Genomic DNA, 22006 nt, shown 5'->3' with positions numbered 1-22006 from the left:
TTACATCTTTGGCTGCGTTCAATGTCACTACATCCAGACTGATTTCCATCTACTGACCACAAGGCAAGCGTTCCTTGTGTGTTTCAGCGAAGTCTCGAAGACCAGAAAAGAGTGACATTACAAATCCATTCTCTGATCCCCAAAACTGTACTCTCGGCGTTGTTAGCAAGGTTATTGTTTGAAGATTGTGTGAAGCTATATTCTGCTTGTTACTTTCGTAGAACTGAACACGCCTGATTTGGCAGAAACTTCTCCCTGTTTGTCATCAAAGAATCAATTTATACTTTTATGGTGAGCTTTCATCAGTGGATCCTTTACTCAATTACAGATTTGAGCGGCTGAATTTGTTTTAACCTACTTATGTAGAAAGAAAAATAAAAAGTGGATTGTATGCAACAAAAAAATAACTTGGCTGAGAACTGCTAGGAGAATTAATTGTCGTCAGAACTGAGATGCGTAGTTATGCAAACGTTTATCGCCTGGTAAGTAAACCTACAGTGGTTAAAACGGTATGATTAAGTCCTGGAAGTAAACGTTAGGTTGTAATTAATTATTTATCACGTTTAACGGTTGTTTTTGTATTAAAACAACATCTCGTGATTCGACCAATTTCTTAGAATCTCCTTAAGTCACGCGAAGACGTAATGCCTTCTGATTGGATAAAAAACCTTATCACATGGGCGTTCGAAAGAGTTAAACAACTTCAGAGGATTTCCGTGAGGTTGATATTGTTTTTCACATTTCAGCGCTGAAGGCGATCAGATGGTTTACAGCGAAAGGTGAGCTACCAAAGGCGAATTGGGAAGGTTTGTTGTAGTTATCTGAAATAACTGCGACTGATGCACTGATGGGTATAGTCGTGTAGACTGTTAGATAAGACAAAGTGTTCTGGGCACTCCTCAAAGTTACAGGCGGTAGTGCTCATCGATTTTCCAAGCTCATGTCAAGGAATGTTTTAATCATGTATGATGTACACACGTTAGCTCGAGTCTTGAATCTGTTGGCTCAGCTCGACAATCAAATCAGATTATTCTGTCCAGTTTACGTAAAATCGGCGACGTTTCACAACTGTTTTTTTGAGAGATGTTTGAAATTTCATGTGTCGTTTATCTTCATGATCAATCTGTTAGTAGGGTTATGGCTTTATTCTTCACGAGGCAAACTTCCTGAAACTTACAGTCGAAAGGCTTTGACTGAATCGACAAACAAATGCTATAATTTGTCGTTCCATCTTTGTGTGTGTGAGGTTTCGACCTGTCTGCCTTCGAGTCAAAGACTTAACGGCGCAAAAAATACCACTACGACTATTTAGTAAGATGTTCTTGCTGTTATCGCTTGATAACAGCGAGAAATGCGAGGAGGGAGCGGGTTGCTTTATTTGCATTCAGTGACATCCTCATGCTTGATGACAAGACATGTAACGCGTAGCATGCTCGTGGAAGTTTGACATCACAGATCACATGTGCGTCGTTAAAATGGCTAAATTTAGAGTGCTATTTTAGTTCTCTATAGCTCGTAAATAACTGGCGGTGGAGCTCAATGAAAATTTGGTAAGGGAAGTGAATTCCAATATATTTCAGTAATCCCTAAATCTTTACCGATTGAAATGTCAAGATGACGTTCATTACATCTTTGGCTGCATCAATGTTACTACATCCAGACTGCTTTCCAGCTGACGATCAAAATGTGACCGCGAAACTTCTCCCTGCTTCTTATCAAAGAATTAATTTATACCTTTATGGTGAGCTTTCATCAGAGGATCCTTTACTCAATCAATTAAAGATTTGAGCGGCTGAATTTGTTTTAACCCGGTTATGTAGAAAGAAAAATAAGAAGTGACCTGTATGTATAACAAGGAAATAACTTGGCTGAATATTAGTTGTCGTCAGAACTGAGATGCGTAGTTATGCAAACGTTTTTCCCCTGGTAAGTAAACCTACAGCTGTTAAAACGGTATGATTAAGCCCTGGAAGTAAATATTAGGCTGTACTGAATTATTTCTAAAGCTATACGGTTGATTCTGTACTAAAACAACATCTAGTGATTCGACCAACTTCTTAGAGTCTTGTCACGTCAACTTCCAAAGTCACGCGGGGACGTAATGCCTTTTGATTGGATAAAAAGCCTTATCACATGGGCGTGCGAAAGAGTTGATCAACTTAAGAGGATTTCCATGAGGTTGACATTGTTTTTTAACATTTCAGCGCTGAAGGCGACCAGATGGTTTACAACTGAAGGTGAGCTACAAAAGGCAAATTGGAGATGTTTGTTGTAATTATCTGAAATAAGTGTGACTGATGCACTGATGGATATACTCGTGTAGACTGTTAGATAAGACAAAGCGTTCTGGGCACTCTTTTCAAAGTCACAGGCGATTTTCCGAGCCTATGTCTAGGAATGTCTTCAATCAAGTATGATGTACAGATGTTGGCTCGAATCCTGTATCTGTTAGCTTAGCTCGACAATCAAATAGGACTGATTATTTTGTCCAGTTTACGTAAAATCTGCCGGGACGTCTACAACTGTTTTTAGAGATGTTTGAAATTCCGTGTGTTGTTTATCTTAATGACCGATCTGTCAGTACGATAATGGCTTTATTCTTCACGAGGCAAACTTCCAAAAACTCACAGTCGAAAGGCTTGAATTGAATCGACAAACAAATATTATAATTTGTCGCTCCATCTTTGTGAGTGTGAGGTTTCGACCTGTCTGCCTTCGAGTCAAAGACTTGACGGCTCAAAAAATACCACAAATTCTTGACAAACCTTCCGGATTTTTTTTCAACGGTCATGTGACTAACAAACAACAAAGCAAAAAAAAACACCTCAGGATGTGAGGAGTGACATGATCACCAACTACCCCAAAAGTGAAAAAACCATCGCAAGGTCTTCTTTTGATTTGACTGATATATCGTGACTCCCTTATTTTTTTGTAGATAACGAACTATAAGGCGCTGCCGATTTTTTGTGCTTACCGAAAATTTTACTTGTTGGAGGTCTACTCAATAACTTGCGGGAAACTTACCAAAGACGAACGCGGTCGTACTCGATCCAGGGGAAGCGGCACCAGCGGTGAGTGGATGTGTCATGGCCGCAGGACAGTACACTGTTTGAGACAGTTCAAACTCAGTTTTCTCTTTACAAATTACTGTGTCCATTACTATATAGGATAGCTTCTCTACAGTCCATTACTGTATAGAACAGTTACTGTACAGTCCATCACTGTATAGGAAGATGCAGCTCAGCCAATCTTGCTCACTTGCTCTCGCAAGGGCGATTGCACCCAAATCATGGAGACAGTGATCATATTGCTCTAAAAGACTCTCTTAGTCAGCCACAGCGCTAGTTAGAAGTTCTAGCAGCAGGTTAAGAGGATCAGAGAGACATGTCTGCTAATACCTAGCTTGTAGAGCAGGCGTAATTTTGGCAATCGAGTGCTCTGTATTCTCTTCACAAAAATTATGCCCACCATCTTTAAATTTATGGCAGCGAAAGGCTGGGGAGAGGAAGAAATTTGTACCAAGGGGGCGGTCGACGGTCAAAAACACGCGCAACACGTGATGTTGTGTTTTGGACTTTGTAAGCTTAAAACCAGAGTAGGCGATGTATAAGTAGGTTTTTTGAATTTTGTAGAAGGATTTTCTTGTAGTTTTTGTACTGGGGTATTTCTGGGATGTGTTCACTCTGCTTGTTTTCTTATTCTTATAACAATTTTTTTCATTTTCTTCACAACTTTTGATTCTACTTGTGGTAAATGTATATTTTATACTTAACTATTTCGTTGTAAATTTTGTGTACCCCTAGGACATGACGTCTCCCTTTGATGAGCCTCTCCCCAAAAGGAGAAGGAAAGGTCCTGATGAAGAGATCACAAAAAATGTTGTTGTTTTGAGAAGTAATCAAGTTTGCGAAATGGATGGTGTTGTGTTGATGCCCAAAACTACTCTCGACATGTCCAGCATAAAGAAATCAGGACAGTCAAAGAAAGTAACGTTTACAAAAAGCACTTCATCAAGAGATATGCAAAGAAAACTGGAGGAGAAGTTTCCTTTCCTCGAGGAAGCCAATGAAAGGTATTTTTAGTTCGATTGAAATACATGTGTACTTTGAAACTTTATGAAACATTTACAACGTCACGGGCATCAGTGTTTTGGATTTCATTGCGGGGAGTTGAAAATCACGGTATTTTTTGAGATGTTAAATTTAATAGTGAACAAGGTAGAACAATGCAGGGGTTTCACCAATGTGATGTAAGGGGTTCCGGGGAGGCATTGCCATGTGCTTTTGCTCAATTTGCTTTGTTACCTTACTAGCTTTGTCTCCCTCCCACTATTCCCTGATCCAGCTTGCATTTTGGGTAGGAATTCATTGCACACACTGCATTTCATTTGACAGGTACCTGGAGGAGGGCCATGTATGGGTTGTCATATGCATGGTGATCTTCTCTCATCTGTAGAGATTGCTACCCTGACCTCTGTCACTATTTTAGCAACAGTAACCCTTAAATACTTTTGACAAGGTCTTTCAATAAACATATTGGAAAAATTATTAACAAACTGTGTAGAGAATATTACACAGGCGCATAGGTTTTGGAATTTCTCTTTGAGCGTTAATTACTCAATATCCCACCAGTGAGATATCAATTTGAACACCAGATTTTAAAAAGTTGAACAAAAGATTTTGAAGAGTAGCAACATTACTTGAGAGAACAGTGGCAGTATCTTTTTACTAATTATTTTGAAAACTTTGAAATGCAGATTTTACTGTGCAAAAGCAGTGGAAAATAGATCAAAATTGGATTTTTGTGGTGATCGTTGTGTATGGAGTGGGGCATTCATCAATAAAAACATTACAGGGAACTCAGCACTTTACATCTATTGTGAGGTTTGTAATGATGAAGTTTTCCTTAATTGTGATCGATATGCTGATGTATTTTATACTGCATCTGCATTTAAAAGTAGTTTCTCTGAGAAATACTTTGAATAGCTATTCTCTTTAAAGATTACTTCCTTAAAATTTAAGCATTTGAGTAATCATGAAATGGGATATTAGAAGGTGAAAAGTTATAATTCCCTACAGAGAATATAACAAATTCTTAGTTCCTAGTAATTCCAGTGTAATTCTTGTCAACTGATTATCGTATTTGATATAGAGAGATTTACATTAACCCCTAACTCCCAAGTTCTGATAGTTAATTCTTCCCTCAAGCAGCTACTCATTTCCTTGTAAATTAGTGACAGGAATATGGTGTTAGATCAACATAACAACTTGTACATGATAAGTTTGAGAATTCTCATTACCTGTTTGCAAGATAATGAAGGGATATTTAAGGGAGAAGGTTAATCACTTTTACAAGTTGAAAGGGTCAAGATATGCCCTCTCAGTATACTGGTTTAGGAGAGGCAATATCTTTTACCTCTGTAGTATACTTATAGTCTTGTATACAAGCACATGTACTTGCTAAAATCTTGCCACTCCTATAAGTAAGGACAGTGTCAGTCAATTGACTCTATTGTTTTCAGTGAGGCATGTGAACTAGGGGACTGCTGAATTTAGACTTGCTATTTGAACTCATTTGAAAGCTTGCATTTATGCATTTATTTAGCATTGTATATATATGTATATATATATATATATATATGAAATAACATTTTAAATCTTTTGTAGAGAATTAGTTTTTTGATCAGTTGTAGGAGAGTGGGGGCTATGAGAATTGTTTTTTCTTTTAGTTTAATTCCCCAACTATGCCCTCTATAACACAAATAAAACACAATTTACTTTTTGGCACAGAGAGAAGTTTATTAAGAATACAAACCAACAGTAAACAAAAGCCAATGATATGCCTAATAAACCTCTCTGCCACCCTATGACATCACACAAAATCACCCAGGGTGGAAGGGTGGGTGAAAAGAAAAAAACCAATCAGTACACAATCTCTGGTGAATGCTCAAAGTGAAGACTGATGGGAAATGAAACACGAAACTACTCGTATTTGGTATTAGAAGGTGTGTGGTTTGCAATTAATCCCTTTGAACACGTGCTTGTCTAAAGGGGGTGCAATTTCATTTTTGCCTCTCAAATATGTGGTAAACTTCTGTATCATCAAAGTACATGTTTCCTATGATTATTTATTATTATGAAGTAATAATTGCATTGCTCCAAGCTTCTATTGTTTGGATCATCTTGTGACCAGAAAAAAATTCTGGCAACTAAATCTGCAAGGTATATTTTAGTATTTGGTCTGAAGTCACAGTGATTTATTTTAACCCTTTAACTCCTAAAAGTGAAGGCATTCAATTTCCCCTTTCAAAATCACCTGAATCAATCTTAAAAGTCTCAAGAACAGAGGAAATGATTACCTACTAAAGAAGTTCTTGATTGTTAAACAAATTCTCTTTGTCAGCGCCTTAGGAAATGTATAGAGAACAGCATGGAAAATATGCATGCTGATTTTAGGGTGTAAGAGGTTAAAAACTTACTCTAAATTTGCTACATTGTTTTCTTCTCCTAAGATTTGCCTCTTTAATTTCTGCATGGTTGTCTGAGTATTAAGCCCAAAGAGGTAATGCCTTAAATCTGCAAAACAGAATGCCATAGAAGACAGGTTGTTTAATTATATTTGTCAGCAGTCTGAATTTATTTTTATTTGTTTCACAAAGACAAAACTGCTCAATTGAAATAAAAAGTCTCCTTAGGTCACTCATAAATAGAAAAATTGCACTGTAATTCCTAACATGTATGACAGTTTGAATCCTTTTTAATTAGGAAGAGAAAGAGGGAGATTCTGGCCATTACTCTTCAGACTCTGACCTGTCAGTTGCTCCTGTGTATGGAAATTGCCTTGTTACTGCAGCATCCCAGGGCCGTAAAAGGTTCCAAAGTGAACCTTGTTTTGCTGCTGAAGGTCTTCGTGTGATTGACAAAGAGACATTGAGAGCAGTAGAAAGTCAGAAGTGTGGAACAGTCATAGAAAGTGATAGAAATGACACATTTTGTGGTCAGCTGGAAGATGTCAAAATTAGTTCAGCTCCCCAAGCAATACAGCCTCAGGATGTAAAAACCTGCTCAACAACACAAGTCACTGAAAAAGAAGCCAGTGTTTGTGCTGTGACTGTGGAAAGGGAACAGCACCAGTGTTCAGTGTTGATAGCTCCAGAGGCTGAGGTATTTTTTAAGATAGATAGTAAATTAATGTGGAGACTATAGTCGAGTGGCAAAATATCTAGGGCAACTTTTACCTGGATTTTGCCAAGTCTCAACTTTACCCAGGAATTGGGGTTATTCCATTGTGAAATATGAGAAAAACTCTCAGTTACTGCTGCTTGGAGCAAGAGCTGAAGGTGTTTTCATACTTTTTTTTCATTAAAAAAAGTGTTCTTGTTTTGAGTTGATCATGATATGTTAACTTTCATTTCAAAAAACGGGTTGTAAAATTCCCTTCTTTCTGCAACAATTACTCATTAATTTTGAATTGTCTTCCATTAACAGATTACGAACCTAACATGGTTTTAAGATAAGTTTTATTTCCTTGCAAATTAAATAAGAATCAGATAAGACTGTAGGAGGACACCTATCTTTGATAACCGTAGTTAATAAATTGTTACAACAAAAAATACACATCATAGTAACAATTAGTTTCCTGAGCTGACCTATATGGAAGACTGAGGGATTCATTGAAGAAGATAAGGATAGAAGGAGATGTACTCTTAAGTATCTATTGGATTAATTTTAATTTTTTTTTTGTAGAAAGAGCAAATACAAGACTTTGGCCAGCCCTCCACAGACTTGATGCAGTCAGGAGAACATTTTATACTTTCACCAGTATGTTCTAACAGAAGTGATGTTACAAAAATAGTTCCAATGACATTGCCACCAGCACTGCAACCAACCCTTCCAACAGGTTGGTATATAATGTTACCAATGGTGCATTATGTCAACCAGAACTCTCACTCATTCTGCTTCTCACCTGTTAAGTGTCTTACCTACTGCAGTTTACCAACATTCTGAAGTCTAGCTATCAAAAGTTCCTGGGTTTACTGAGTAAAGAGATGAAAATATTATGCAATGCTGCACATTTTTTTCATTAATTCTCTTGCAACCTTTTATTAGTTTTTCTGTATACATTGAATGAATATAGTTTTCTAACCTGTAATTTGATTGTTCTATTACTTCAGCTGTACATGAGAAATTTGATGGCTGGTGTTTAGCTGGCATTTGATCAAAATATTTATTAGGTAACCCATTGGAGACAATGTACACATCAAGGTGTTGTCCACTCCATGAAAATATCAGTCTGTTGATGATGACCATAAATACTGAAAAGTATCTTGGGTATGAACAGGGAAACACTGTTGACAGCAATGAATTTAGATAATCTATGTAGTTGTCACAAACACATAAATGCATACAAAGTACATAATTGTAGCTCATTAGAAGACCATTGAGACCAGGAAGTAAATGGTTAAACATTAATGTAGTACATGTACTATACTCTAGAAGATTCAGTTCTTTGAGGAAAAAAGTTGATATTGTTAGATGAATTATTACAATTCTTTGGTGTGTGCGTGTAGGAGATTTACCAGAGCAGATAAATTCTTCCACCCTTGCATCTCATTTGAAAAGTTTACAAATCTCTAGTAGAGATACAGAGATCCAGAAGTCATATGATCAGGCTTCAACAGAGACATTCACAGCAAAAGGGAGTCAAAGTGCTCAACAGCTAAGGCAGCCTCAGTATCCAAAAACTCAAGTTCCTGCAAATGAAGCCAGTGTATCTGCTCTGACTAAAGACAACCAGCAAAACACATCTGGGACTGTTGGGGCTTTTGACGATCAGGTAATCATTTACAAAATAAGAATAGTATTTCAAAATGAAGAATAAAACAAACAGCTGTAATTTTTAATTGTGGTAAACTATAAAGTGCAAGAAGAATGCTTCTCACATCAGAGCTTAAACAAACTATTGTACAACAGTCAACCACACATAACATGTAAAAAAAAAATGAATGAAGCGGAGTTTGAATCCTGAGAAGGTGAGCCTAATTTTGATGGTTGTTGGCTAGTTTCTATTTAGATGTATGGAATACACTCCTGTTATTTTGTGTGATTCTCACACCACAGTTGTACCACAATTCTTAATGAAAACTGACTGCAGAAGCAGGCAGTGATTTATTAACAAACAGTTGTTTTGTGGTCACAAAAACATCAATGATGGAAACTGTTTAATGGGTTGAAATAAATAGCTTTAGGGCTTTGGGAAAAGCTGAAACTTTTTTTAGGTTGAGGAACTAATAAACAAATCAAGGACATGCAAGTTTACTGAGAGTGAAAGAATTTTCAGGAAATAGAAATACAGGAATGTTCAAAATGGATAAATAAATGATTATATGCAGTTTGAATTTGGGATTGTCTGCTAATAAAAAGTAGGATGAGTCTTTGTTGAAAGAAGGTTTTGATGAACATCTGGTAGAGTGTGCATAGGGCATGTTTTGACTGTACATTCATCTCCACATCTTGGTGAAAATTTGAGTTGTTTTCTGTGTATACTGTTTGAAATGAAATTGAGTTAAACTGTGATGGCTCTCTCTAAAAATGGAATACTGGGTAATTGAAATGCATGGGTAGGCATGTCATGACAGAGTTGAGCAAGAAAAAATAAGTAAAGACCTGACTTTCCCCAAAATTTGTGGAGGTGTGGCAGTGCATGTACTTGCTGGAGTGCCATTTTCAGCAATTCAGCAGTGTGCCTTTTTTGTGATCCTCTTCACTCAAATCTTTGCCCTTTAATGGTGTGACAAAGGCAAGATTAAAATTTTAATTAGGTGTGCCACTGTGTGTTGTTTCACTCACTGCCCACTGTCTTTTGTCATTTCACTTTATTCCCCATTTTCCTGTCATTAGTCATAAATGCTGTAAAGTATGTACCAGGGGACCCTGCCACTACCATTGCTGGTGAGCCAGGTAGATTAGATCTTAATGTAGCAGGATAGTTGGATAAACATTGAGTTGATAAAAAATCATTTTTTTCAGAGAAACCATATCAAACTTACCTTTTAATTTTCTAAATACAGATCATTGAACTGTTAAGTTCTTTTGAGCATGCAATTTCCAGAGAATCAATTTCCCAACAGTGTGAGGCAAATTCTTCTGGTAAGTTTAAAGAAGTAACATGTCATGTCATTGTAAACTAATGTTTAAAGAAATATGATTTTAATGCTTATGCAGCCCCTCCATCAACAACCACTTTTCAATGCACTAAGCTTGATGAAACTTGAATAATTATCTCCTTCACATCAGCAGAGATGTGAACTTGATCCACATTGGCAGATCTGCCAACCCCTGGAAATAAAAGAAACTTGGTGGGGCAAGGTTTGATCTTGGGTACATTTTTTTTTTGGGCTCACATTCACCTTTCGGTCACCCTTACAAGTCTCAGCTTACTTTATTTTGTAATAAGGGATTTTGAAAAATCTTGGTGTAGTGATGAGCATATCTGCTTGCTTTGAACTGATTAGCTGATACTGACTTTCTAGCTCAAAATTTAATGGATGTTGGAAGCATAGAAGAGTGGTTGAAGAAATATGATTATGAGGTTTTCATAAATCCAAAAGAGAGTCCTTTGCAGGTAAAGAATACCTTGTACAGTATATGTCAATGGTACCCTTCTTTAATTGTGTCATTGCATTGATCTCCAAATTAAACATAATTGTAGAAACATACATTGTATCTATAATAACCACCACCAAAAAAGAAGGTTAGACATTATCTCTTATGGTAATTACTTCTTTTACTATTTCTGGATGCAATTCTGTTAGTTGTTTGTTATCAGAGTACAGAATAAAGGGTAAATTAAAGATTGCATTTCAATTTCAGCAATCAATTTACCTGCCTTTTTTTTGTTTGTCTGTGATGTGTAAGTTCAAGTTTGAATAAGGTAAAAATATTATTTGTTGGCACTGAATTTGTTTCCTGCATCTGCAGGGAGGAGGCCCCTGCATTTTCACCTTCAAACCTGAGCTGCCATCAGATGTTAATGTGAAAGCTTCCTTTGGTAATTTAGAAACAGATATACTAGAGAAGACAAGTCTTGGCTACATTTGTAAAATCCCAGGTTTGAAAAATTATGAATTAGTATACCAACCAGGAAAATGTTTTGAAATTAACCCCTTTAATAACATAGATTCAATAGAGACAACATTGATATTGGGTGTTCATTGATTTATAATTTCAGTTATCTTTTGTAATTGTTTTATTTGTAAACAGCTGTGAATATATGAAAGTTGTATACTTGAACTGAGGATAAAGATATGACAATGAAAGCCATTGTCGTAGTAATGAATTCAGTACTTGAGAAGTAGTGAAAATAAGACCTGGAAAAATTCAGACCTTATCTGCAGTTCAAATATATGACTTTCATATATTCACAGTCATTTATTCACCACTTCATGGGTTTATTTGGAACCAACATAATGGCCAGCTCCCAGTTGGCTTGTTAGCTCAGTTGGTAGAGCACTGCTCAGGTATCGCATAGGTCATGGGTTCAAATCTCATACAGGCCTGAATTTTTTTCAGGCCTTATTTTCACTACTGCTCAAGTTATAAGTGTTCATTACTGCAACGATCGCTTTCATATTCATGTTTTATTTATATTTTTTAACCTAAGGGTAAACATCCTAAGAGCATTGTTTAGTACTTAAAGCACTGTACAGTTGTTTAGATGAAAGTAGTTGCTTACTATTACTAGCTTTCTTAAAATTGTGACCTTTCTCCTCTATCTGGAAGTAGGTTAAATGGGACAAACATATAGTATTATGCTGCCAGTTATGGTAATTTCTCTTTGTGTTAGTTACATACCTTATCATCCATGAGATTTTTTCCGAGGACATATCATTGATTTATGAAGGTATTTCAATGTTTTTATCACCATTTTATCCATAGGTTCACCTAAAATGACACCTAAGGTCATTTCAGTCTATCTCATTTCAACGACCTCTAGCAAAATTCTGGCAGAGACTTTTATAGAGTACTGTGGAGAAGAGAAGGACAAGATTTGGCAGACTATCCAAAGAATTACATCTGACCCAAATTTACAGAAGATACTATTGCTACTGTACATGCGAAATAATTTAGGTGGAAAGCCTGGAGCCTGTAGTAGTGAAAGAAGGGAAGATGGAGGTAATGATGGTGGAGCCAGCGGAGGTGGGGCCAGTGGAGGTAAAGCCAGTGGAGGTGAAAGCAGTGGAGAAGGGGCTGGTGGAAGTGGAGCCAGTGGAGATGGGACTGGTGGAACTGGAGCAGGTGGATGTGGAACCTATGGAGGTGGAGCTACTGGATGTCAATACAGTAGAGGTTAAACAAAAATTTTTAAAACTATTAGTTTGCATATATTTGTTGTAATTGAAACCAAATTCTGACTTACCAGTTTTGATTAGTGACACTAAACATCCAGCATTAATTAAGGAATCTTAAAAAAAAGCATACAACAAAAGGGTTAAGTAGTGGTGTTGCATTGGTGGGAGAGGATAACAAGGTAATTTGGTATCATCAGCTGAATTGATAATGTAAATGTCCCTCTGTAAAGAGTTTCATAGCTGACGTTTCAAGCAATAGCCCTTTGTTAGAGCAAATGACAAAGGGTTAATGCTCAAGATGCCAGCTTTTTCAAAACCCTTAACAGTGGACAATTTACGTTATCAACTCATTATCAAATTACCTAAGAAAAAAAGCAGCAGAGCCAATCTTTTACTTTTCATTTGTCATAGTCTGGGTGCTACATAGAGAACTAAGTAAGGGGTTTAGGGAAGTGGGAGAGATAAGGCAGTTGTTGACTTTCTGAAATTATTGAAGGTGAGTATCTGCCTTAGTAAAGTTTACAGGTGCGAGTTAAATTTATTTTTGATGTGATGTAATATTTCCTTGTTAAATCTTCCATTATGATGCATGATATCAGACAAAGATAGTGAAAATAAATTAGGGCTAAGAATAAATTTGAATTACCACATTTTTCCTTGCTAAGATTTTAAAAATGAAACATATCATTTTGATTTTATTCATAGTATCAATTTCATTTTTGAAAAGCAGACTGCACTGATTCTCATGTTTCATTTTGATTGTGTTAAATTCAGATGCTTCTCAATGGGGCTCAGATGTAGTGTCAAAGTTATGTGAGCTTCTTAAAAAATGCAGTGTGTGTATCTGGAGATGGAAACCATCTGCCACACAAAATAAAGGTAAATACACCAAAGAACCAAAGTGAAGCAAGTATAAAGTTGGCATGTTATAGTTTAATTGAACCTAGCTTAGATGGAATTTAAAACTTTTTAAGTTTTAAGAAAGCTAAATTTGTTTGGAGTGAATTAGCACAGATCCTGTTTGTGCAGACTTTGAAGATAATCTTGCCAACGTAATTTTTTATAGTGATGTATTGGACTGACTGGAGTTCATATCAGTCTGTGTAATCATATGACTGATTGAGAAAATCATATGACAGATTGCAGTCAGACTTGAACGATGTTCAGCTTGTGGTCCATAAATCAAAATCACAATGAAATGAGAGAAACATTGGTTAAATACATACTTAAAAATAGTCCCCTGAGGGGACACGAGGTCACTGATAATGAATAGTAATTTGAGTGTTAAACACTGTCTGTGTTTTTGTTGAAAATTATGTTGTTTTATGGTATTTTATAAAAAATTGAAAATGAATGTTGTGATTTAACTTTTTGGATCTATATCAAAACAATTTACAAAAAAGGGAGGTTTTGTAGTGTGCAAATGCTTGGTAGGAAAGTATTTATAGTAGTTGTCACTAATTGCCAACAAGTAAAATTGTGTGTTCACTACCTGACATAACGTGAGGCCTATTATGGGAAATCACACCATTGGCAAATATGAGAAGTTCTGTACATTATAGCTTTGGGTAAAAAAAATTGGAGTTTTCAGCTAGATGTATCAAACCAGTGACCATCAGCTTCAAAAGCAACTTTAGAGGGACAGACATTGTGACATGAGGTCTTACTTGAAATGGTCTTTCTTACTTACTTACACACCAGTGAGGTAGAGTCAGTAAAGCTTTAAAAAAATCAGCTGAGTCCTTTTTTTGCGAATGATTGGCACTATCCCAATACACAGATAGGACATTTTAACTTTACAATTGAACTGTCCAAATAGAAGCACGACATGCACACTGTCCTGCTAGTATTTAAATTGGGAAGCTGAACCAATCCTGTTTAAGAATTTTGGTTGCTTTAACGTTTAACAGTATTAAGAAATTAAAATCCTCAGCAGTGTCATTGTTTTGAGGTGAGAGTTTTAAGCATGTGCTCCTCAAAGTTGAGTGTATATAGATGACTTCCCTTCATTTTCTTTGCCATATACTTGCTACCTGTAGTTAAATTTCCAAATGGTTATGTAAAGCAAAATGGTGAAGTACGTTTACTGTTAACTTTTTTTATTTTTTGATGAATTTGTTTCACTAGCTAAGTGCTTCTCACTCTTAAATTTTCATGTGAAGTGTTCCCTCTCACAGCTTGTACTGAAGCTGAGGAGGATTTGGAAGATGATCAACTGTCATGCACTCAGGAAAGTGATGAAAACTATTTTGCTGACACTGAGAATTACTCAGGTGTTTCATCTGAAACTGATAGTTTTTTGTCTGATTCAGAAAGCTGGGATGAATCTTTAAGTGGTGAGTCATTTGTATTCAACCCTGTTATCAAATTTCAATCAATTTTCTTTCCTTGAGCATACAATAATAATGAACATGTGTCCATGGACAAATTGAGCTGTAATTTAATCCATAAGTAGAAAGGGTTCAAATGACATAATGATGTTACAGAAAGGATAGTGAATATTGATAGTTGTTATCATTTAAGCCAAAGATGTAAGGAGAGGATAAAAATCTGATGTTAAGATACACTCTGGGCTTTACTTTTGTTTTGAAATGTATCGACCTCATAAACCTCTAGAAAGCAAATTTAAGCAAGTTCGCAGTGTTAGGTGCACGTCTAACAAAATATTTTGCTTTTCAATACACATGCTAATTTTCTGCTGAGAGAGTTTTTGTTTCAAGGCACTATATGATTAGTAAATTAAAGTCAGTCATGATTATAAATATTGTTTTGAGAACACATGTCTCTTTGTTAATGATATATGGAGTGACTTATTTTATCTTCTTTATGCAGATTCCTCACTGTCATTCTCTTGGGTGAATTCTAGATCAAGCAAATCTCAAGAAGCCATTCCTGAAACAGAATCAACTCAACATTCACAAAAAGCTGTTAAGAATAAACTTGATGTGAACCATGAAATCCTTTCACCAATGACAGAGGGCTTCACCAGCAAGGATAGCATTGGTGACAAAGAATATGTTAGAAGTGGTGTTTGTCATAAATGGAACACATCTTTACCAGAGTCAAAAGACACTGAAGAGGAAGATGACTACAATGAAAAGCAGGATTCAAGTCAGGAAAGGGCTTTCTATTCTGATGAAAGAACCTCTCATACTCTGTTAGCATCACATGATGATACCCCAGTGCTTTGTCTTGATGTTCCTACTCTTAAAGAGGAGAATGAAGAAAGTCAGTACCAGGATGATGAATTTTTTGAGACACTTCACACGCATGTAGAACCCCAACCTTCAGAACCAATTTGTTCTGTAACTTCAAACCAGCAATCAGCAACACATCCTGGACCAATTACTCAAGAAGCAGCTCAGTCTTCCTTAAGCAACCCTTTGTGGAATGGAGACAACAAATTAAACATGGCCCCTCCACAGTGTAGTGATGAGGAAATACACTCAGGTCAGGAATGGGAAGAATCTGGTAAATATTCTGATGCAGATGAGAATACAATTATTTTTATCTCCCCTTGCTGAAAGAATCATTTGTATCCAGATAAAAATAATTATTCATTGTTTCCAAATTCCTGTTATAGGCCTTAAACTAAATTTTTGATAATTATTTCATGAATTGGTTTCGCAGAAATGGCAGAGTGTTATGGAACTACAGGTTATGGCTAGGAATTATATGTTCATAGTCAATTTTACATTTTATGTCTAATTGATACCATTCTGGGGTTATATTGGTAGAGATTTGGTTTCAAATTCTGTTTTAATTTAACAGAAACTTGTTTGAAGAAATATCAGTAGTGAGAGCTGTGGCATTAAATCAAAGAAATGCAGTAACTGAGACAAGTGATGTATTTTTGATCAGCTCACTTGCAAACTTAGTCAATGCTGCTTCCATGTCCTCCAAATACAATCCTATCCATTCATAAGCCACCCCGTCACTTCCCAGAAAGTTGGATCTAAGACTAGGATTATTCTAAAGCAGGAATATCTTAAAAACTTGTTGCGTTATTAAAACCAACTCAGTATCTGCATAATGTCATTAACAAGGAAACTTACATGAGCCATGATATTTTGCCAGCAATTATTGAAGGGGAAGGTCTCGCCAGTTGGTTTGATCTTTGTGAGAATGAAGATGCTGGAAAGAATGAGCATTCAAGATGGGAAATGTCATCTATTGAACCAAATAAGACTGATGGAAGTGTGGAGAAAGATGTCTTTGATTCAGAGGAAGAATTAAGCCAAGAACAGGGGCTCTTTTCTGAACAAGGGAACCAGCATATTCACCTAAGATTACCAGATTATTATACCTTTGTTCTGAGTCTTCGTCCTGAAGTGGAAAAAAAAGAGAGCCAGGTGTGTTTGTTATGTGTAGTTTTTTCCCAGCATTTGGAAGTTAGATCCTCGAGGGCAGAATCTTAATTGTTCATTTGCAGAACTTTACACAGTGTTTCACAAGGTGAGGTGAATGCATGTATAAAGCATCTAACGACTGTAAACACGTGATTTTTTAATCAGTTATGAAGGATTTCAAACTGTGAACTTTAATCTTTGCAAGAGCTCAGTCTTCTTTCATTATATTGTACTATGTAATAGCTTCTAAGTGTAAACATGTTTCCTTTCTTTTGAGATTTTTTACCTTTGGTTAATATAACTTGTATGGTCATAAATCCTTGGTACTAATTTATTTCAAAACATTTTAGTTGATATTTTTCATACAAGATGGCAATCTTGAAAACAGTGCCTGAACAAGAATAGCATCATGCAAGATGGCAATCTTGAAAACAGTGCCTGAACAAGAATAGCAACAAAGTTCATCAAAATGGCAGCCACATTCACATTGCAAGTTTTAATCTTAAATGTCGAATAAAAGAAAAGTCTAGCCCAAAACTTAACATCTTTCTCAATCTATTTACACACACACTACGTTGCTGATCTAAGCAGTTTTCATTGACAAACATATGACCTTAGTTTCTACCGGATAAGTTCACCAAAGCGTTCTCTTTAGTAGAGTGGCAGAGAGTCAGTTGACCACATTACCGCAAAGCCTGAGGTTTCATCCCTCATGGGGAACACACAATTTTAGTGTTTGTCCGACTACAAGCAGTCCCAACTTTTTGCCGAAGTTCGTCTCACGAGTTAAAAAAAATCTGAACTGTGAATGAACACTTAGATTTAGCATTGCAAAAACTACATTAAGTTCAGTTTTTTTGTTCAGCTCCAAGTCCTATCACGTTTAAAATTTGGGAATGGAAGTATCGTTAACTCTAAAGCTAATTTGGTCGCTTAAAAGTAATATGTTTGTTTTTATCCGAATCGAGTGTTACCTAGATTATTTAGTTTTTATGTAAACATTTTAAGCGCGAAATAGTGTACTTCAATTGGACAGGAAATAAAAAAACTCGCGGCCTAACTGGACAGGATGGATAAAAAGAAAGGCAAACCTGGTCAGAAAATATTTGGAGACCATAGCTTTATTCAGAGAAAGGCTAAATTTGTTGAGAAGTGCACAACTTATGAATTCCTTGATATTTTGATGCGTGCAACAAATTTACCACGATTATATCGTTGTTTACTGGACTTTACTGCCAGATAATTGCGTGGTAATGTGTTAAAAAATTTGTTAAAAGAGAAGGATTTTGTAACAAATTCTTCTATTCAACAATACTTTCGGAAAAGAACACATATTTCGAATGATATTTACCATTGAAAATTGCGCCCAGTTCAGGTTTCATTTTCCAGCCATTATTCTTATCACGTTTAATAATCAAACTATCGTTGATTCCAAAACTAATTTTGTCGCTTGAAAAGTTAGATGCGTATTATTTCCGAAACGAGTATTATTTAAGTTATATAGTTTTCCTTTAAATTTAAAACCTCTAACAACTCTCTTGATCGGACCGGAACTGAAAACTGTCTTAAAAGGTTTGAAAATCGTGGTTAAGCAGGAAGGGACAGAAGCCATGTCTGTGGTGAGGGGGGGGGGGGGGGGGGAGCTCATTGTGTTGTTCCATTCTTAGTGCCCCTTCTTACCATTAAATTGAATTATTATCATATGCTTAACTGTTGTACAAGATAATACTTCTTCGGACCTTATGCTTAAAACACATTTGAAGAGTAGAGTCGTCCGAAAAGCAGACTCAACCATTTACTACAGAACGAATCTAAGAGATCCTCGCAGCTAAGAACACTATTTAACTAGTAGTTAAAAATAGGACCTGAAAAAAATTCAGGCCCGTACAAGATTTGAACCCATGACCTCTGCGATACCGGTGCAGAGTAGAGCGCTGCACCAGTATTTACTACAGTACTTTCTCATTGTTTTTCTTTTCTATATTTTGAAGGACACTTCACTTTTTACGGCTGCAAGAAATGGTCACACTGATATTGTAAGGTTGCTCATAGAGAACGGAGCTGATGTCAACGAAGGAGGGGTACGTTAGAAGGATAAATTGTATATGTTATAAAGAGTAAAGTCAGAGTCTGAGAGTAAGAGTTTAAATTTCATTTAAATTTGTATCAGAATGTAGTTGTCTTTAAAGCAAATTCAACCATACATCCTTAGGGTGGTCATTAAATAAGAGAAAATGTGGTATATATATTACTATACTTTTTCACTGTCTTTCTTTTCTCGGTTTTAAAGGGCACTCCACTCTGTAAGGCTGCAAGAAATAGTCACACTGATATTGTAAGGTTGCTCATAGAGAACGGAGCTTATATCAACAAATTATGGGTTCTTTAGAAGGATAAATTGTATATGTTATAAAGAGTAAAGTCAGAGTCTGAGAGTAAAAGTTTAAATTTCATTTAAATTTGTGGCACAATGTAGTTGTCTTAAAAGGAGATTCAACCATATATCCTCAGGGTGGTCTTGAAAGAAGAGAAAATGTGGTTTACATATTACTATACTCTCTCATTGTCTTTTTCCACCTAGATTTATGGGGGCCATCCGCTCTCTGAGGCTGCAAGAAATGGTCACACTGATATTGTAAGGTTGCTCATAGAGAACGGAGCTGATTTCAACAAAGGAGGCTGGGTAGGTTAGAAGCATAAACTGTATATGTTATAAAGAGTAGAGTCAGAGTCTGAGAGTAACAGTTTAAATTTCATTTAAATTTATACCACAATGTAGTCGTCTTAAAAAGCAGATTGAGCCATATCTCCTCAGGGTGGTCATTAAAGAAGAGGAAATGCGGTTTATATATTACTATACTCTCTCCTTGTTTTTCTTTTCTATGTTCTGAAGCACACTCCACTCTTTGAGGCTGCAAGAAATGGTCACACTGATATTGTAAGGTTGCTCATAGAGAACGGAGCTGATGTCAATAAAGGAGGACCGGTACGTTTGAAGGATAAATTGTATATGTTATAAAGAGTAGAGTCAGAGTCTGAGAGTAACAGTTTAAATTTCATTTAAATTTGTATCAGAATGTAGTCGTCTTAAAAGCAGATTCAACCATATATCCTTAGGGTGGTCATAAAAGAAGAGAAAATGTGGTTTATATATTATTGTACTTTCTCATTGTTTTTCTTTTCTCTATTTTGAAGGACACTCCACTCTGTGAGGCTGCAAGAAATGGTCACACTGATATTGTAAGGTTGCTCATAGAGAACGGAGCTGATGTCAACGAAGGAAGGGTACGTTAGAAGGATAAATTGTATATGTTATAAAGAGTAAAGTCAGAGTCTGAGAGTAAGAGTTTAAATTTCATTTAAATTTGTATCAGAATGTAGTTGTCTTTAAAGCAAATTCAACCATACATCCTTAGGGTGGTCATTAAATAAGAGAAAATGTGGTATATATATTACTATACTTTTTCACTGTCTTTCTTTTCTCGGTTTTAAAGGGCACTCCACTCTGTAAGGCTGCAAGAAATAGTCACACTGATATTGTAAGGTTGCTCATAGAGAACGGAGCTTATATCAACAAATTATGGGTTCTTTAGAAGGATAAATTGTATATGTTATAAAGAGTAAAGTCAGAGTCTGAGAGTAAAAGTTTAAATTTCATTTAAATTTGTGGCACAATGTAGTTGTCTTAAAAGGAGATTCAACCATATATCCTCAGGGTGGTCTTGAAAGAAGAGAAAATGTGGTTTACATATTACTATACTCTCTCATTGTCTTTTTCCACCTAGATTTATGGGGGCCATCCGCTCTCTGAGGCTGCAAGAAATGGTCACACTGATATTGTAAGGTTGCTCATAGAGAACGGAGCTGATTTCAACAAAGGAGGCTGGGTAGGTTAGAAGCATAAACTGTATATGTTATAAAGAGTAGAGTCAGAGTCTGAGAGTAACAGTTTAAATTTCATTTAAATTTATACCACAATGTAGTCGTCTTAAAAAGCAGATTGAGCCATATCTCCTCAGGGTGGTCATTAAAGAAGAGGAAATGCGGTTTATATATTACTATACTCTCTCCTTGTTTTTCTTTTCTATGTTCTGAAGCACACTCCACTCTTTGAGGCTGCAAGAAATGGTCACACTGATATTGTAAGGTTGCTCATAGAGAACGGAGCTGATGTCAATAAAGGAGGACCGGTACGTTTGAAGGATAAATTGTATATGTTATAAAGAGTAGAGTCAGAGTCTGAGAGTAACAGTTTAAATTTCATTTAAATTTGTATCAGAATGTAGTCGTCTTAAAAGCAGATTCAACCATATATCCTTAGGGTGGTCATAAAAGAAGAGAAAATGTGGTTTATATATTATTGTACTTTCTCATTGTTTTTCTTTTCTCTATTTTGAAGGACACTCCACTCTGTGAGGCTGCAAGAAATGGTCACACTGATATTGTAAGGTTGCTCATAGAGAACGGAGCTGATGTCAACGAAGGAAGGGTACGTTAGAAGGATAAATTGTATATGTTATAAAGAGTAAAGTCAGAGTCTGAGAGTAAGAGTTTAAATTTCATTTAAATTTGTATCAGAATGTAGTTGTCTTTAAAGCAAATTCAACCATACATCCTTAGGGTGGTCATTAAATAAGAGAAAATGTGGTATATATATTACTATACTTTTTCACTGTCTTTCTTTTCTCGGTTTTAAAGGGCACTCCACTCTGTAAGGCTGCAAGAAATAGTCACACTGATATTGTAAGGTTGCTCATAGAGAACGGAGCTTATATCAACAAATTATGGGTTCTTTAGAAGGATAAATTGTATATGTTATAAAGAGTAAAGTCAGAGTCTGAGAGTAAAAGTTTAAATTTCATTTAAATTTGTGGCACAATGTAGTTGTCTTAAAAGGAGATTCAACCATATATCCTCAGGGTGGTCTTGAAAGAAGAGAAAATGTGGTTTACATATTACTATACTCTCTCATTGTCTTTTTCCACCTAGATTTATGGGGGCCATCCGCTCTCTGAGGCTGCAAGAAATGGTCACACTGATATTGTAAGGTTGCTCATAGAGAACGGAGCTGATGTCAACGAAGGAGGGGTACGTTAGAAGGATAAATTGTATATGTTATAAAGAGTAAAGTCAGAGTCTGAGAGTAAGAGTTTAAATTTCATTTAAATTTGTATCAGAATGTAGTTGTCTTTAAAGCAAATTCAACCATACAACCTTAGGGTGGTCAGTAAATAAGAGAAAATGTGGTATATATATTACTATACTTTTTCATTGTCTTTCTTTTCTCGGTTTTAAAGGGCACTCCACT

At 36.0% G+C, this 22006-nt stretch overlaps 2 protein-coding genes across 3 annotated transcripts in view; one reads left to right on the top strand and one right to left on the bottom strand.

The window, feature by feature from the left end:
* Positions 1 to 49: 49 nt before the first annotated feature.
* On the bottom strand, positions 50 to 3305 carry LOC149041101 (uncharacterized). Of its 2 annotated transcripts, none has more exons than XM_089214383.1 (2): positions 3025 to 3305; positions 50 to 255 (listed from the first exon to the last, which is right to left on the bottom strand). In XM_089214383.1, the coding sequence occupies exons 1-2, from the start codon at positions 3155 to 3157 to the stop codon at positions 50 to 52; spliced, it is 339 nt and encodes a 112-aa protein (XP_089070509.1). In that variant the 5' UTR covers positions 3158 to 3305. The 2 variants fall into 2 exon arrangements, 1 of the variants encoding a protein (XP_089070509.1); XR_016189106.1 differs by lacking the exon at positions 50 to 255 and adding an exon at positions 2104 to 2242 and having other exon boundaries at positions 3025 to 3135.
* Positions 3306 to 3586: 281 nt separating this feature from the next.
* Positions 3587 to 22006, top strand: part of LOC113681736 (uncharacterized) — a 40077-nt gene continuing 21657 nt past the window's right edge. Inside the window, exons 1-16 of the mRNA XM_089214688.1 lie at positions 3587 to 4072; positions 4757 to 4883; positions 6765 to 7163; positions 7746 to 7899; positions 8570 to 8878; positions 9900 to 9959; positions 10532 to 10623; positions 10980 to 11109; positions 11937 to 12347; positions 13124 to 13228; positions 14527 to 14685; positions 15182 to 15820; positions 16427 to 16701; positions 19592 to 19684; positions 19894 to 19983; positions 21098 to 21187. Coding sequence (XP_089070814.1) covers positions 3807 to 4072; positions 4757 to 4883; positions 6765 to 7163; positions 7746 to 7899; positions 8570 to 8878; positions 9900 to 9959; positions 10532 to 10623; positions 10980 to 11109; positions 11937 to 12347; positions 13124 to 13228; positions 14527 to 14685; positions 15182 to 15820; positions 16427 to 16701; positions 19592 to 19684; positions 19894 to 19983; positions 21098 to 21187 — 3399 coding nt within the window. The 5' untranslated portion in view covers positions 3587 to 3806. The remainder of the gene's footprint in view (positions 4073 to 4756; positions 4884 to 6764; positions 7164 to 7745; positions 7900 to 8569; positions 8879 to 9899; positions 9960 to 10531; positions 10624 to 10979; positions 11110 to 11936; positions 12348 to 13123; positions 13229 to 14526; positions 14686 to 15181; positions 15821 to 16426; positions 16702 to 19591; positions 19685 to 19893; positions 19984 to 21097; positions 21188 to 22006) is intronic.

Source organism: Pocillopora damicornis, chromosome 8, assembly GCF_964200805.1.
Source record: "Pocillopora damicornis chromosome 8, jaPocDami1.2, whole genome shotgun sequence".
Classification (NCBI taxonomy): Eukaryota; Metazoa; Cnidaria; class Anthozoa; order Scleractinia; family Pocilloporidae; genus Pocillopora; species Pocillopora damicornis.
The sequence above is the reverse complement of the archived record's forward strand: the minus strand, read 5'-3'. Positions and strand labels throughout refer to the sequence as shown.